Here is a 15,883-nt window from a genome sequence, read left to right on the forward strand (position 1 = left end):
TCAATTGTAATGATGCCGATTTACCAATACAAAGCTTTCCACGTAATTGAAAATCTCAGTATCTATATCTCTTTTGATCCAAGAGGGAGGTCTTCTTTTCCTTGCTGGGTCAAAATTGGAAGAGTGAGATCTAACGGGAAGCCTCTTAAACTCATTAGCAGTGAGATCGAGCAGATATAAAATTGTTTCATGTCCATCATTCTCAATCTCATGAAAAGGGAGCAAGACAATCTCATTCATCCAAATAGTCACGGGATCTAACGTCCCCCATGGAGAAAGTCCGCTAGTATATATTTTAGTCCATCCATATCTCCTGCCGTTCTCCTCCATCACCCACAAATGAGTCAGAATAGATACATGATCTTCTTCAACGACGCAAGCAACCACAGCAAGTTTGTTCTCATACTCAATAAGGCTTGTACGACGAAAACCGCCTATGTCAGGCATTGGTATCAACTTACGCACTTCCCCCTTTGACAGGTCAATCGGAAGTATTAGATACTCATCTTCGCACCACATAACCTGCCAAAACATAACTCCATTAATAGTAATATATCTATATAATGTTGATATGCCATCAAGGTCGTCTCCCACGTCTATGTGCTTCCATGACCCGCAATTCAATGAATAAACTTCCACGGCTTTGATATCATAATGATTATGTTCATTGATTCTCACTATCTTGTAATCATTATCAAGAGGACTGAACCCAAATCCATAAATGTCATCAAGCTCACGAGGATCAATGTGAGTTCTGTACAACTCTAATCCTACCTCGGCAATGAGGTCAGAATGAACAATAGTTCTGGGGCGCACCTCTCTGATGTCTCTAGTCACGGGATTCCATATCAAAATGGGATGAGGATTTATACCATTCTCAATTTTAACACAGACCAAGCCATTGCTGGAACCCAAGACCTTAAAATCATAAAGAGAATGAGTAGAAGGCAATTTTTGAACTTTTTGGACTCGCATATCGCAATCCAGCACTCTGAGGCTGATACCTCGGAATCTGCGATGGTACTGTTCAAGGAGAAGCAAAGGCTTTCGACAGCGAGAACAGTTGAAGTGATCTTCGATGAAAGACGGAGTCTTGATGAGATCATTTATCAGATTTTTCCAATGTGTGCACACACATCGAAGGCGAGTTAAGGATCTTACCGAAAGTCTTTTGAAAATGTTAGCCATGATGTCCTTGGGAATAAAGGCTGCCTGGGCTTCCATTTCCGGCATCGTCACAGTGGCCGCCATTGGAAAAAGAATATCAGGGGAGAGATGTCCGTTGCCGTCAATATTAGGCTATCGGAAGGCTGTTCTCCGACTGGGGTTCTGAACTTGTGATGGTGTGACTCCTTTTGCAGGGGAAGGCGAAGGCTTTTGTTGTACCGGTTTCTAGGCTAATGCGAAGTGGGGACATTCCCTTCCCCAAGGGGGTTGCCAGTTTTATCGGATTTTTTTTCTTTTTGCCATCGCTATTTGATTGGATCTACCCAAAGAGGATTTCAACAAAACAATCAAATCAATATTAGGGATAAGATAACAGAGGTGATCGAAAGATAATAATGAGAAATGAGAATAATATTATTATTTTTTTATAATATTTCTAATTCATTTGTTTGTTTCCAATTTGAGAATAAAAAAATCTAGATAGACTAAACCGAACTGAGGATTATATTTTTTTAAAAAAAAGATATATAAAATATCTAAATCCAGCAATGAAAGTCATTATTATTTTGACGGAAAAAAGTCAAAACTATTGGGGAAAAAGGAAAAAAGTCATGATTATTTTGACATATTACCGTTGATTTTACTCTGTATTGATTGTCATTAAATGTTGATTAATTTAAAAATAATTTCCTTATTTATTCAATTTTAATTCATTACTATATTTGGTAGATTTCCATCGAAATTTATTTGATTTAAGTAATTATTGTTCCATAATTTATTACGATAGTTAACTTCTTTTTATTAAAATCTGACTCAAATTTCTATATTTTAAATGAGTTTCATAACATTTTCTTATTCAAGACAGGAACGGGCACTAAATATCGAATCTTGATTCGTAACATGCCAACATTATGAGGGTTTGCAACGTTGTGAGGGACTATCTGAGAATCCCAGTTAATTAAATCTGATTGAAATATCAAAATTTAAATTAAGGCATACACTATTAACAAATCCCTAATTAGGCCAAGGGGCCTTATTAAGAATTTTTTAATGTTGTTAAAAGATGTAGCTAATCATATGTACATCAAATATCTTGTTTGTTAATTAAACAAATATAGAGAAAATAATGATAAAAAAAAACAGATGAAACATAATAATAATTGTAATTAATATAATAGAACACACTCATCATACTCTACACAGAGAAATCGAACTCGCAACCTTACGTTCAGAAAAGCTTTAAGGAAAATTTTTGGTAATATAATTTTGCCAAAATAATATACTCTTTCGGTCCTAAATATAAGACCCATTTTTATAGTGTAAATTATACTACAAAAATGGTTTTTATATTTAGGACTGGAGGAATATTATTAAAACAATCCAAATCATGGTTTGATTACAAGATGTTGGAGTCCAAAATAAAGAAAATTTAAATTTGCTAATGGGTTAGTAAGAAAGATTGCATCATGTACAATATTAATAAACATATCCCATCAAAGCAACAAAAAGAAGAATTAACATAAAGTATTATTGTAGTTCATGCCAGCGGCATACATTAGCCACATTGCAAAGAGCAGGGGTTATAAATCACGATATATATATATATATATATATTCAAAACTTATGTCACTCATATATAAAATTAATTAAGATGAAGACTGTCACTAGTAGAGACAAACAAAATATAAAATTTTATAACCAATGGGTCATCACGTTTAGAAAGCAGCTGCCAATGTTGACTATTGAACCATACTCATTTAACTAATTAAGATACTAATTAATTACTAAATAAATTTCAAAAAATTATTATTATTGGACTTGAGACTAATTCTTTTTAACCGGCAACAGTTAACAAATAACCCTTCTAACAAGTAGTGTGGAACCTCTACATTGAGCAATTCTCTCCACTAACCCAAAACAAGGTTGTTTCTTTCTTTCCACCAATCAGCTTCTTGTATTCCCCCCCCCCCACCTAAAACAGTGACTGCGTTTTTTGGGGTTCCGATTTTATCTTAAATAAAGGCAAAAAAAAAAAAAACACAATCAACCATTTGGGGGGAAAAAAAGGAAGAGGCTTCTCATTACAGTGACGTCATTTCCTCCATTACACAAACACAAGCTTCTCCTGAGATTGACAAGCATTGTTTTGGAAACTGGATGTTGCAGAAGCTAGTGGACTTTCAGTTTGAACCTCAGGAAAAAGAATTTGAAGGGGGTGAGTCTTTGGAAGTTTTTCATCCGAAGAGGAAGACCCTTTTTTTTAAATGGTTGATTGATTTTTTTACCTTTTTTGTTCATGGCATGATTGCAATACTATTTAAATTATAAAACGCTGAGTTTTATATAAATGGAGGTTAAATGGATAGGATTTGCAATAGAGAGGCTCTGCGCCGACAAGCAAGGGTCCTCTCAAAAAATTAATATTAATTGCTACTCCATTTGAATTACAGCCAACGGAACTGGAAGGTACAAGAAGCAATTTCCAAAATTAATTCCAGGGATATTTTAGCCTTTTCATGTTAGAATTCAAGCATTTTCTCCTATTGTATGTATGTAAAAATCCTTTTTTTCTTAACTAATTTACAAGAATTAAGAAAATTAGTTATGGGTAATTAATAATCTTGTCAATTCTTTGCCTTATTCTTCAACAAATATCCTTAGTATATACTCTTCTAGTCTTATTTATAAAGTAGAGATAGAAGTTTTTTCTTGCTCTTATTTATAAGTCACTTAATTAAAATTTTATCCTGAATGTATTATTTTATCTTTTATTTATTATAATGTAAATAGTTTTTTTAAAAGATGTATATAGGAGTATTAAATAGGGGTAAAGTTAAAAAATTATTATATTTTAATGAAGAGTTAACATAGTTTAAAATTTTTCTTAATCTGTATAAAATATATTAAAAGTATCTTACAGATAGAATCATGAGTATTTAATGAGCTAGAGCATCTTAAGTTCTTAAGTAATGACTTTTCGGCAAATTTAACTTTGGATCATTAACTAAGCATTAATTAAGGCTATTATGGTAAAAGCATTTATTACAGTAAACAAAGTACAGGGGTTCTTCGACAAAAAACAAAACATTACAATAAAATACTTTTTTTGGCCATCGATCACAATAAAATACTTAAAAAGAGTCTCATATATTATTGTCAAACATGTGAGTTGATCCATGTCTTTGCATTTTCAACTTACAAAATTATGTTCATTGGTTCTTGTTCCTACAAAATCACACTTATTTTCAAAGGAATTGTCGGATACTAAAATAAAAATTCGAATATTTGTTTGCCACAAGAACTAGCACCATCTGCTTATAATCGGTATAAATAGGTAATAGAGGAATAATAAAGAAGCCTGTTGGGCCCAAAACCTAAGAATAAACCTATGTCACGCTTCTATGCTTGTGATTTGTGACTATGAAGGCATCAACCATCAAAAGACGCCCCATTTACCATAGAAATGGGCCCTCCTATTCATTTGGACTTTCGGGCCCAAAGGAGGTAGATAGCTTTTTTTGAATGAAGGAGACACCCCTTCAGTCCTTAATATAGGACCTAATTATTAAGTTGATTTTGGTTCTAAATTAAAACATATTTCTCATATTTATTAATTTTTTCTATATTACTTTTATGGATATTCCCTCAACCATAATCAAGTAGAAGAGGGAGAAATGATATTAAAGAAGATAATTATAGTATTTTAGGAAATATATGTCATATTTCTTATAACTAACTAACTTACCTAACTTTCTTAATATGATTAAATTAGTTAATTAAATTTTATATTAAAGACCGGAGGAGTATGTGCCTTTGATGATACTAGTGATTCCGGGCGCACACATATTTTGATAATATATGATCCCATATGTTCACGGGGAATTGCAATCAGCTCCAAAGAAGACATTTAATTATCATAAAGTCAACGGAGGAGAATGTAACGACAAATTCACGTATAAAAAATAACAATTAATTTTTGCTGCTTATTTGTTATTAGGATTTTTTAGTAATTAAATTTTTTTTATTAGGATCCCCTATTCATCACCCGCTCATAGCTATTGATAATATTTTTTGTCATGATAATAATTATGTAATTATTATTAATGTAAACTCTTTTTTCCTTCCTTTGCATGGATTTTTTTTTTTATCATAATTAACGCACTCATTACATCCTGTATTAAAAGTTTGAACTCACGATATGATGCTTGAAATAGACTTAAGAAAAATGGTTGATATCAGTTGGATTATATATAAGACCTTATGCTTTGCATGGGATTTAAATTTTAAGCAAGTTATATTATTAATAATTGACTTAATCTTTTTTTTTTTGGGTAAGAATAATTGACTTAATCTTTGAGACAAGGTATCAAGATAATAGGATTATTAAAAAATTAGTGTGAATTTTTTAAAGGGTTCTAATGAGAAAAAAAAACTATATTTTTTATACCTCAGGAATAGTTTGACTTGTTAAGTTTTTATATTTGTAAATGTAGATTTAAATTATTATATCTACTCATCAATTTGTTTAAAATTAAATTAAAAAGTTATTTTAATCAAGTTATAAACAGGAGAGATAGATCTCCCGGCCAAAAAAAAAAACAACAGGAGGGATGCATCCGGAAAAACGTTATCATGATTTATGAGTTTATTATTTTTTTCCAAAAAAAAAAAAAAACCAAGACACTAGCAGACATGGTGGTCTTGATCAGTGAAACAAAATAGGTTTTGTGAAGTTGTCCGATAAAATTCTGAGAGCCTTACATTTGAGGCATGAGATAGATAGGATAATGGATCAGAAAATCCCATTCCACAAAAAATTCAAGCATGGCCATAGACGAGATTATCGACAGAAAAGAAACGAACATGATTATTCTTGTTTTGTTTCATGATATTATTATTTAGCCCAATTCATATATAGCTCTTCTACACCGGAACTCCCCATCCCTGTCTGTATTTTCGCTGGAAGAACAGAGAAATGGAAGCTAATGCACAGGCCAATCGCCGCATTGCAACAATCACGAATCAGCTTCTGCCTCCTAATTTCCAGGTTTCTTCCCCCCCTTTTTTTTGGCTTCAATTCCTGTCTCCTCTTCTGGTAATTTATTCTTCAAAGCTCGGATTGATTTTCGATTTTGGTAATTTGGACTGAAATTCAAACTCGGACAATTCACACAACCAAATGAGAAAATTCGAAGCTTTAATTCTCAATTTAGCAACGCCTAGAACGAAATCTAAATCTATCGTAATGGTTCGTTATAACATCGTTTTCGAAAATTGTTGCGTTATCATGTGAATTTGATATGCTATTTGCATATTGAATTTGATAGGAAGGAGGTGATGTTCATCTGAAGAGAGTTGACTGCAGAGCGAAAGGTGGGTCCCCTGGATTCAGAGTTGCTATCTTAGGTGCTGCTGGGGGAATTGGCCAACCCCTTGCTTTGCTGATGAAGATGAACCCACTAGTTTCAGTTCTTCATCTTTACGATGTTGTAAACGCCCCTGGTGTCACGGCTGATGTTAGTCACATGGACACTGGAGCTGTGGTAAATTTCTTACATCGCTGCTACTTGCAATCTCATTACTGAATTGTTGATCCATGAAGCGCGTATACTTGACCAAATTAAGTTGATCTAATAGCATTGGAATCAAGTAATTAAAAGGTCCTTGTTCCTCTTGCAAAAAGAAAAGTCCTTATTCCCATAAATTTCTTATCAATATATTAGAGTTAGCATAAAATATTATATTATGCATTATCAATTTTTTGCTCTTAGTATTTCCAAAATTTTCAATGTAAAATGTTTTTTATAAATAGAAACTAATATAAATTTTCATGGTTTAATTTTTTGTTCCTAAAACAATATTGTTTTAAATTATGAAAGGGCATTTTAGTCTTTTAACAATATTAGAAAAAACCTTAATCAGGCCTCTTAGCCTAATTAGAAATTTGTTAAAAGTGCAGGCCTTAATATGAGTTTGAATATTTCAAGCGGATTTAATTAGGATTTTTTCCAGATAAAAATAGTCTTGTTTGCTTAGATTTTGAATTTGATTTGGTTTTTACGGTAATTTTTTGATTATTTTCGTGGAATGCTGGAATTTTTCCCTTTTGGACTGAAGATGCTGGAATTAAATATGTTCCATATAAAAATTGATGATATAATGAAATGACTATAGCTTATTGAAAAATGAATGAGATGAAACTCCTATCAAGTAAAAGAGCTTAGAATATTTTAATTAATCGAAATAGTAAAGTAAAAGTCCCTTGCCGGGCAAATCGTATTATAATTGAGAAAATAATATACTCCTCCGATCTTTAATATAGGACCCGATTTTTGAATTGGTTTTAGTTCTAAATATAAAACCCATTTCTCATATTTATCAATTTTCTCTAAATTACCCTTATGGATACTCCTTCAGCCATAATCAAGTAAAAGAGGGAGAAGGAGTATTAAGAAATATTATTATGGTGTTTTAGGAAAAATGTGTCACTTTTCTTATAATTAACTAACTTATTTAAATTTTTTAATCTAATTAAATTAGTTAAATAGGTCTTATATTAAGGACCGGAGGAGTATATACCTAAATCTCTAGTTCACTTTTGTTACCCCACATGGTGCAAAATCTTCTTATATCAATGGAGAACAAGAAAAAGAAAGGGGGGAAAAAATAGGCCGTTTAATTGATGCGCGCGAATTCATATATTAATCCTATTTTTTGGCCACCAAATTATAAATCAGTGCTCATATCCTGTTGTTTCCCCTAGTTACGATGTTTTTTTTTTGGGGACCAATTCTGTAATTACCATGTTACCAGACCAAGTAATAATACCTCAAAAGTTATAAAACAATAGTAAGAATTAAAAAAACACTAAACAACAGAAATTGCAAAGGACAGATTACAACACAACGTTTATAGAAATTATCATTCCACTCATAACTTTGAAGAAGGATTTAAAAACTAGAAATAAATCATGATATGATCTACTATGAATGAATTTCCACTAGAAGTGTTTGATTAAAGTAAACTTGCAATTCGAATGCAGGATCAAAATCTTCAATGTCAATGGTGCCGATTTATTAACACAAAGCTTTCCACGTAATTGAAAATCACAGTCTCAATGTCCCTTTTGGAGTAAGAGACAGGTCTTCTTTTCCTTATTCGGTCAAAAACGGAAGAGTGAGAGCTAACGGGAAGCCTCTTAAACTCATTAGTAGTGAGATTGAGCAGATATAAAATTGTTGTTTGACCATCATTCTTAAACTCATCAAAAGGTAGCAAGACAATCTCATTCATCCAAATAGTCACGGGATTTAACGTCCCCCATGGAGAAGGGCTGCTACTATATATTTTAGTCCATCCACATCTCTCCTCGTCGTCGTCCTCATCCTCAGATAGGCATGTCTCCTCCTCTCACACCCACCAATGAATCAAATAAGATCCATCATTTTCAGGAACGCAAGCACCCACAGCAAGTTTGTTCTCATACTCAATAAGGCTTGCACGAGCAAAACCGTATATGTGAGGCGTTGGTATCGACTTACACACTTCCTCCTTTGATAGGTCAATTGGAAGTATTAGATACTCATTCACCGCACCACATAGCTTTCCAAAACATAAATAACTCCATTAATAGTGATATATCTATATCTTGTAGATATGCCCCTTAAGTTGTTTCCAAAGTGTATTTGCTTCCATGACCCAGAATTCAATGAATAAACTTCCAGGGCTTTAATATGATAATGATTATATTCATTAATTCTCACTAACTTGTAATCATTATTGAGAGGACTGAACCCAAATCCATAACAATCATCAAGAATTCTGTAGTGCTCAAATCCCACCTCGTCAACGACAGTCATTATTTTTTAACCAAAAAAGTCTTAACTAAAAAAGGAAAAAAGCCACGAGTATTTTTACCTATTACCGTTAATCTAACTCAAAATTCTCTTTTATCAAATTATAATAATTTTTAGGAAAAATTGGCAAAAAAGTTTCATTTCAAATGGCTAAAAAGACTTGAATGTGAGCAACTGTAACTATGATCCGTGAGTGTGATATATCTTTTGTTGTGAACAACATATCATCAATATGAAAGTTATTTGCACACGGTGAAAGATATATTACACACAGTCGAAGATATATTGTACTAACATATAATGGTTATACTCATTCACATTCAGATCATTTTAACCAATTAAATTATCAAATAGGAATTTTTTAACCAAATTTTCCTAAATTTTTATGCAAAGAAACCAAATTATAATCATATCAGGAAAATTAAAAAAATGGGTGAGATTACACCAAATTTAATTAATAAATCATGAATAAAATTATACCACTAAAAAAATCTAATGTTAAGTGCACAGGAAAAATAAGATAAGGTGTTGGGTGCACTTTTATTAACATTGAAAGAATAAAAAGTATAGTTCAATATCTTAGTATGTTTGGAATTTTAACATCAAGAACTCGAACTTCTTTAATGCTTGGAAGAAGTGTATTTTTTCCTTGCCACGCTTGGAAGAAAGGTTAGAACTTGAGAGAATGGGAAAAATAAGCTTAAAGGTGTGAGTTTTAGATGAGAGGTACAAGTTCTTTTATATATGTCTCCATTCACTTACAATTGAAATTTGAAATTATATTGTTGTAAAAATAAGTTGATAAAATTACTTATATATCAATTTATAAGTGAGGGACAAAGTAGTTGAGAGAAAAACAATAAGTATGAATATTTTAAAGTAATTTTTTTGTAGAAATATTTTAAAGTAATTTACTGACTTCATTAATCCTCCCACATTAGTTACGACTGTGTGTAATCTAAAGATATCTGCAGAATTTAAAGTCCTATAACATCTAATCGTAACTATCAGAACTAGTATCTAATATATACAAAACAATAGCATTCGTATTATGGTTCTAAGTCACTGGAGATATCCTCTCAACAGTGTTCTTCGGTGAACAACTGCTTCACACTGTGCTCGCCATTGGGAACTTGGAATAAGAATTCCAAGAAAAGAGCGTTTAGGGGTATATATATGTGGAAGAAAACAATATTTCTCTCGAAGTTTAAATAATAAGATGCATTTTAAAGTATATTAATGTATCCCTACTTTTTTTGTTTCAAGGGGGAAAAAAATAAACGAAAGAATGCAAGCATATGCTTGAGAATTGAGAATCACTGCAATATCTATAATTGAAAATGCCACTCCACTTATCTTGTGGTTGCCAACTCTTTCCTTTTAGATCCGACTTGGGTGACTGCTCCAAATATTTGGGTATTTATTAAAAGAGGCCGGTTGAGATTTGAAATAATTACGATGGATTAAGTATTCGAAATTGTAAAGGAATTCTAATTAAAAAGATTTGACTGGATTGGGATCAAATATAAACGTATAAAATTTTATGTATCCAAATAATAGATTTGGTTTGCATCTAAATCCTGATCTTAATATGTAAATTCCATGTAAAATGACTTATTGGGCAACAAGAATCCATGGAATCTGAAATTATGCAAAAAATTTGATATAGAATTTCAAAACGAGTAATAAAAAGAATATTAAATAAAAAGATGTTAATCCACGAATAATAAAATGAAATATTCATGCATAAACCAAATATAATTTAATAAAATACAAATTGGGCTGAATCCAAATCCTAGATAGTAATAACAACAAAAAAGAATCCCAAGTTCGGGAGCACCTTCCTGACCTCTTTAATTAACTGCTAGTTTTCCCAATAAAAAGGAATAAGGAAATATTTTAAATAGATTTTCAAAACAGAGCGAGTCATTGCTAGAGCCAACAATGAAATCAAAGAACAATGGGTTGAAAAGTGATTTTGGAACTTTAAGGTCCCGTTTGGTATGAGTTACTGAATTTTGGGGCACTGGGCATGGGATTGGAAATGGCACTGGGCATGGGATTGGGAATGGGATTTATTTTTAAAATCGTGTTTGGTGTGACGTGGGATTAAAAAAAACCCAACAAGGCCGATATCTAACAAAAATTAGCTAAAAGACAAAATTGCCCACATATTCCATTGTTGCTGCGACTGCGGCCTTGATCGAACATGAAGATGGAAAATCGAATACGAAGAATCAAACACATATTAAATATCACATTGAAATCCATCTTTAATCCAAAGAAGCAATCAAGATGAAGAAGAAATATCCAGATTCGAGCACAAAGGAAATAAGGAAACCAAATTGAAATTAAATTCATGCTTTTTCGAACAGATCAACCATCCTGCAGGAGGAGAGTGTCGCTTGCAGATTTGGACATCTTCATGCTCGCCAAATCTAGTTTTAACATCGGGAATAGAGATGACGGAATCGCAAGGAAGGGAGGGAGATGACGGAGAGACGACTTGCCGAGGAAGAAGGTTGCTGACAAAATGCGGCAGAGGACGGAGTTAATGGACTCGCGATGAAGGATGGTGATGACAGGGGAGGATATTGCTGGAGAAGAAGGTTGCTGACGGAATCTCATAGGAGGATGAAGATGATAAGGGGAGGACGTCGCCGAACTTTAATAGTTGCCGAGGGAGAAGAAGGGCGTCGGGACTGAGTAGTTGATGGGGTGTAATTAAGCAAATTTTAGGAGGTTATTTTAGTCAGTAAACTTTCAATCCCAGGATTAAAATTGCAATACCGGGGGAGGGTGGTACTGGCCAATCCCATGAGCGTGGCATTGTGCAATCCTAAGTATTGACAAATACTTCGTACCAAACATATCAAATTGAGTCATTCTCTGGACCAATCCCAATCCCAGCCTCTCATTCCCACATACCAAACGGGGCCTAAGGGTTTACATGTCACTGGATCCAGCAAAATAAAGTGACTATAAGGTGAGCTGGAATTAGAGGAGAATTTAAGGGTTGTGATGGTTACAGTGGTGTAAAAATTTAATTAGAGTCTTTGACCATTAAAATGAAACTTTTTCTGATCAATTTCGTTAAGAAAATGATTATACAGTAGGAAAGAGAGAGAGAGAGAGAGGAAAACAATGACCCAAAATCTCGCATATAACGCTAGACAATTTTTTGCCAACTATATAACAATAACCTTTCAGCATAATTGACCTGTGGAATTTGTTTGCAAATTTGGCCAATTATATTTGTCTGAAATGTACGTAGAGAAAAAAAAATATTTCTCTCAAATTTTAAATAATATATTTCACAATCAGTTTCAATACAAACCTTTGTGCCATTAAATTTTTCACCTAAATTAGACCCTGGATCTCTTGCTGCCAAACGCTCAGCCTCTGTTTAATTAAAAGAGGTGATCGAGAGTTACGATAGGAATGAAGAAATCATTATTCTCTTTAAATCGATATTGTTCAGAAATCAAACCAAATCAAATTAAGCTTGATTCGATTTTTTAGGCTTTTTTATAATTAAATTATGCTTGTAATATTGTTAATTTATTTATTTGGTTAGTGCGATTTGGAGAATAAAAAAAATCCTATTTGACTAGGTCGAATCAAAGAGGATTTTTTTTTTCTGACAAAAAAGAGAAACAAAACATATAAAAATATCCAAGTCCAGCAAGGAAAAGTACTAAAAGTCATAATGAGGAAAAGAAGCCCTGTCTCTTACCCTAAAAAAGGTCACCAATTTACAAAGTCCTCATTCTGTTGTTTTCTATAGTTACGATGTTTTACTAAATCAGGTAATAATACCTCAAAGGTTAAAAAAATAGTAAGAACTGGGGGGGGAGGGGGAATACTAAACAACAGAAATTTCGAAGACTGATTTCCAAAGTATGTATTAATTATCATTCCACTCATTACTTCGCAAGAAGGATTTAACAACAAAAAGTAAATTACGAGATAAACTACTATGTATGAATTTCCACCAAAAGTAGTCTTCTACTAAAGTAAACTTGCAACTCGAAATTGAGATCAAAATTCTTCAATGTTAATAGTGCCGATTGAATAATACAAGACTTTCCACGTAATTGAAAATCTCGATATCTCTTTTACGATAAGAGACGGACACTCTTTTTCTTATTCGATCAAAGTTGGAAGAGTGAGATCTAATATCAGGCCTCTTAAACTCATCAGTAGTGAGATTGAGCATGTATAAAATTTCCATTTGATAATTATTCTCATTCTGATAAGAAGGCACTAAGACAATCTCATTCCTCCAAATACTCACTGGATTTAAGTAATCCCATGGACAAGGGCTGCTAATATATATTTTAGTCCATTCCCATCTTTTTCGGTCCAAGTCCTCGGATGGACATGTCTCCTTCCCCTGCACCCACAAGTGAATCAAATTGAATCCATCCTCTCCTTCCATGCGAGCAACCAGAGCATGTTTGTTCTCATACTCAGCAAGGCATCTATGACAATGGAATAGAGGCATTGGTATCAATTCAAACACTTCCTTTGATAGGTCCATTGAATGTGGATAATTCTTAACATAGCCCATCATATCATCCCAAAACATAACCCCATCAATAGTGACATATCTAGCACACTATAGTTCTGGGCCGTACCTCTCTGATCTGATGTCTCTAGTGGAAGTGATCTTCGATGAAAGACGGAGTCTTGATGAGATTTCTTATCAGATTTTTCTAATATTTGCAAACACATTGAAACCGATCTAAGGATCTTACTGGAAGCCTTTTGAAAATGTTATAGAGGGCTGATGAGGTTTTTGTAGAATCACTTCTTTTCTGTTTGATTTATTTGGTTCCATTTTTGAGAATCAAATCAGGTTAAAAAAATGATTTTAAGAATAAAAAATCTTACCAGACTAAATCCAATCAGAGGATTCTATTTTCTTAAAAAACATTATATAAGATATCTAAATCTAGTAATAAAAGTCATAACTTTTTTGTCCAACAAAACCATAACTATTTCTCTGCGATTCTCATCCTGAATTGATTTTGATTAAATATTGATTAATTTTAATGCAATTTTCTTATTTATTCAATTTTAATTAATTGAGGTAACAGAAATGAGGATGTTGAGATGGTGATTTGGAGGTGAAGATGGGAGATCAAATCATTCATCAAATATCAAAGTCAGTAATTAATTTGTGTGAGCTCTCTATTTTGTTCCTTGCACCATTTAGAAGAAGGTGTCTTTTAAAAATTTGAGTCTTCCATGTGCTTGTGTTTTGTAAAAGTTCAATTGTTTCATTGATAGGATATTAGCTTTTGCTCCTCAGGGAACAATGTTCAAAATGTTTGAAGATGTGTGTTTCCCTGCAAATAAGAAGTAAACGCTGGCAGATGCCCATTCAAATAAACTGTTGGTAAGTTTGGAATCACTGACTATAAAAACAGTCATAATATTTAAGTATATGTATATATCTCTTGACTTTGGCTTTCCAACTCAGAGCTTTGGTGACCCCTGTTTTCTGAACTTTTTTTGTATCGCTCTATGCTTTGGTTTTGCCGTTTCTTTGTCTTCTCTTTAAATTCTTTTTGCGCAAGCACTTGCAATTCTTCCTCTTAAGTTCTTATGTTCTTCGAATCGATGAGATTCTGTTTGGTTTGTGGGAAGAAATTACAGGTATTAGGGCAGCTAATCAGTTAACTATTCTTCATTTATGACATCTTGCAATCCTGCCTTTATTTCCTTCGTTTATTTTTTTGATTATTGATGATGTGGTTCTTTAGTAAGATTTATCTTCAATTTATTGCTTATTTGAAGGGGGAAGCAGCAATTCCAAAATGGAAGATGATAAAGCGAAGACTTTTGTCCGTAGGTTTACTGGTATAGATGTTGTCTTTCCTATAGGTTGTAATTCTTATAGGTTGTAATTGTAAATTGTAATATGGGTTTATAAATTTTGCTGGTATAAGTTCTCTCAACAAGCTGCAACTTGTAGGAAGGAGCCAAAACAAATGAAGTCATCCTTTGTTTATCTTTCATTACTTACCATAATTTTTGAATGTAATGTTACATATAAGCTCATTTAAAAGACTGTCGATACAGAAGCAATTCAAAAAACAGGGGCGCATGCGTGTGCTCATGTATATGAATGACTGCACATATATATGAAGCACCTTCAATAAATCAATGGAACAGCATGAAAATGCCTACACAAATAACAAGATTTCAAAAATTTCCGACCCCATCCCGAGGTTAAGGGGCGCACGCGTGTGCTCATAAATGTATGAATGACTGAACAAAACTTCAATGCAAACTGTGACATCTTAATGAAATTTAACAGATAAAGCTAACATCAAAAGGTAATGCAAGAGGGGAAAAGCCTGAACTCGATGAAAGCAAAAAAGAAAATGCATTCATCGGTCCAAAATAGAAGAAAGCAAAAAGATAGAATGCAGGGTAAACAATTAGAAGAACAAAATCCATAACTAGACAACTCCCATCAGTAATGGATATTTCATATAACATCATTAAGCAAGAAAACTCGAAACTTGCAGACAAAGAGGTTTTAATTTAAAGCGCAGAGAGAGAGAGAGAGAGATTACGTACTTTTCTGGCCTCTCAATCTCATGCAATATAGTAAATCAGTGGTATATTTTTCACCCAACAACAAAAACAGACTATTGGCACATTGAAGGACAAGTAGTCCCAAATAACAGGCACAATTGCTTCTTAATATCTGCATTCATTATTCTAGATAACTCTAAATAACATCAAATAATATGGGTATAGAATCATCTAAAATATGAGAGATTCCATTCCACCAAGAGTACCCCAACAATGTAAGTTTGCAACGTAGTAACTTGGATTTAGGA

The 15,883-nt window shown here is 32.9% G+C and overlaps 2 protein-coding genes across 2 annotated transcripts; one reads left to right on the plus strand and one right to left on the minus strand.

Annotated features, from left to right (window-relative positions):
* On the minus strand, window positions 1–1,251 carry LOC114753498 (putative F-box protein At3g16210). The gene has a single exon (XM_028942178.1). The coding sequence runs from the start codon at window positions 1,249–1,251 to the stop codon at window positions 1–3; it is 1,251 nt and encodes a 416-aa protein (XP_028798011.1).
* A 4,809-nt stretch (window positions 1,252–6,060) lies between these two features.
* On the plus strand, window positions 6,061–6,785 carry LOC114753503 (malate dehydrogenase, glyoxysomal-like). Its single transcript, XM_028942182.1, has 2 exons — window positions 6,061–6,214; window positions 6,495–6,785. Exons 1-2 carry the CDS (start codon window positions 6,143–6,145, stop codon window positions 6,750–6,752), a joined length of 330 nt encoding a protein of 109 aa, XP_028798015.1. The 5' UTR covers window positions 6,061–6,142; the 3' UTR covers window positions 6,753–6,785.
* The last annotated feature ends 9,098 nt before the right edge of the window (window positions 6,786–15,883 follow it).

The sequence above is a fragment of the Neltuma alba genome, unplaced genomic scaffold, assembly GCF_004799145.2.
Source record: "Neltuma alba isolate B1F8T4 unplaced genomic scaffold, ASM479914v2 tig00007962_pilon, whole genome shotgun sequence".
Taxonomy (NCBI): Eukaryota; Viridiplantae; Streptophyta; class Magnoliopsida; order Fabales; family Fabaceae; genus Neltuma; species Neltuma alba.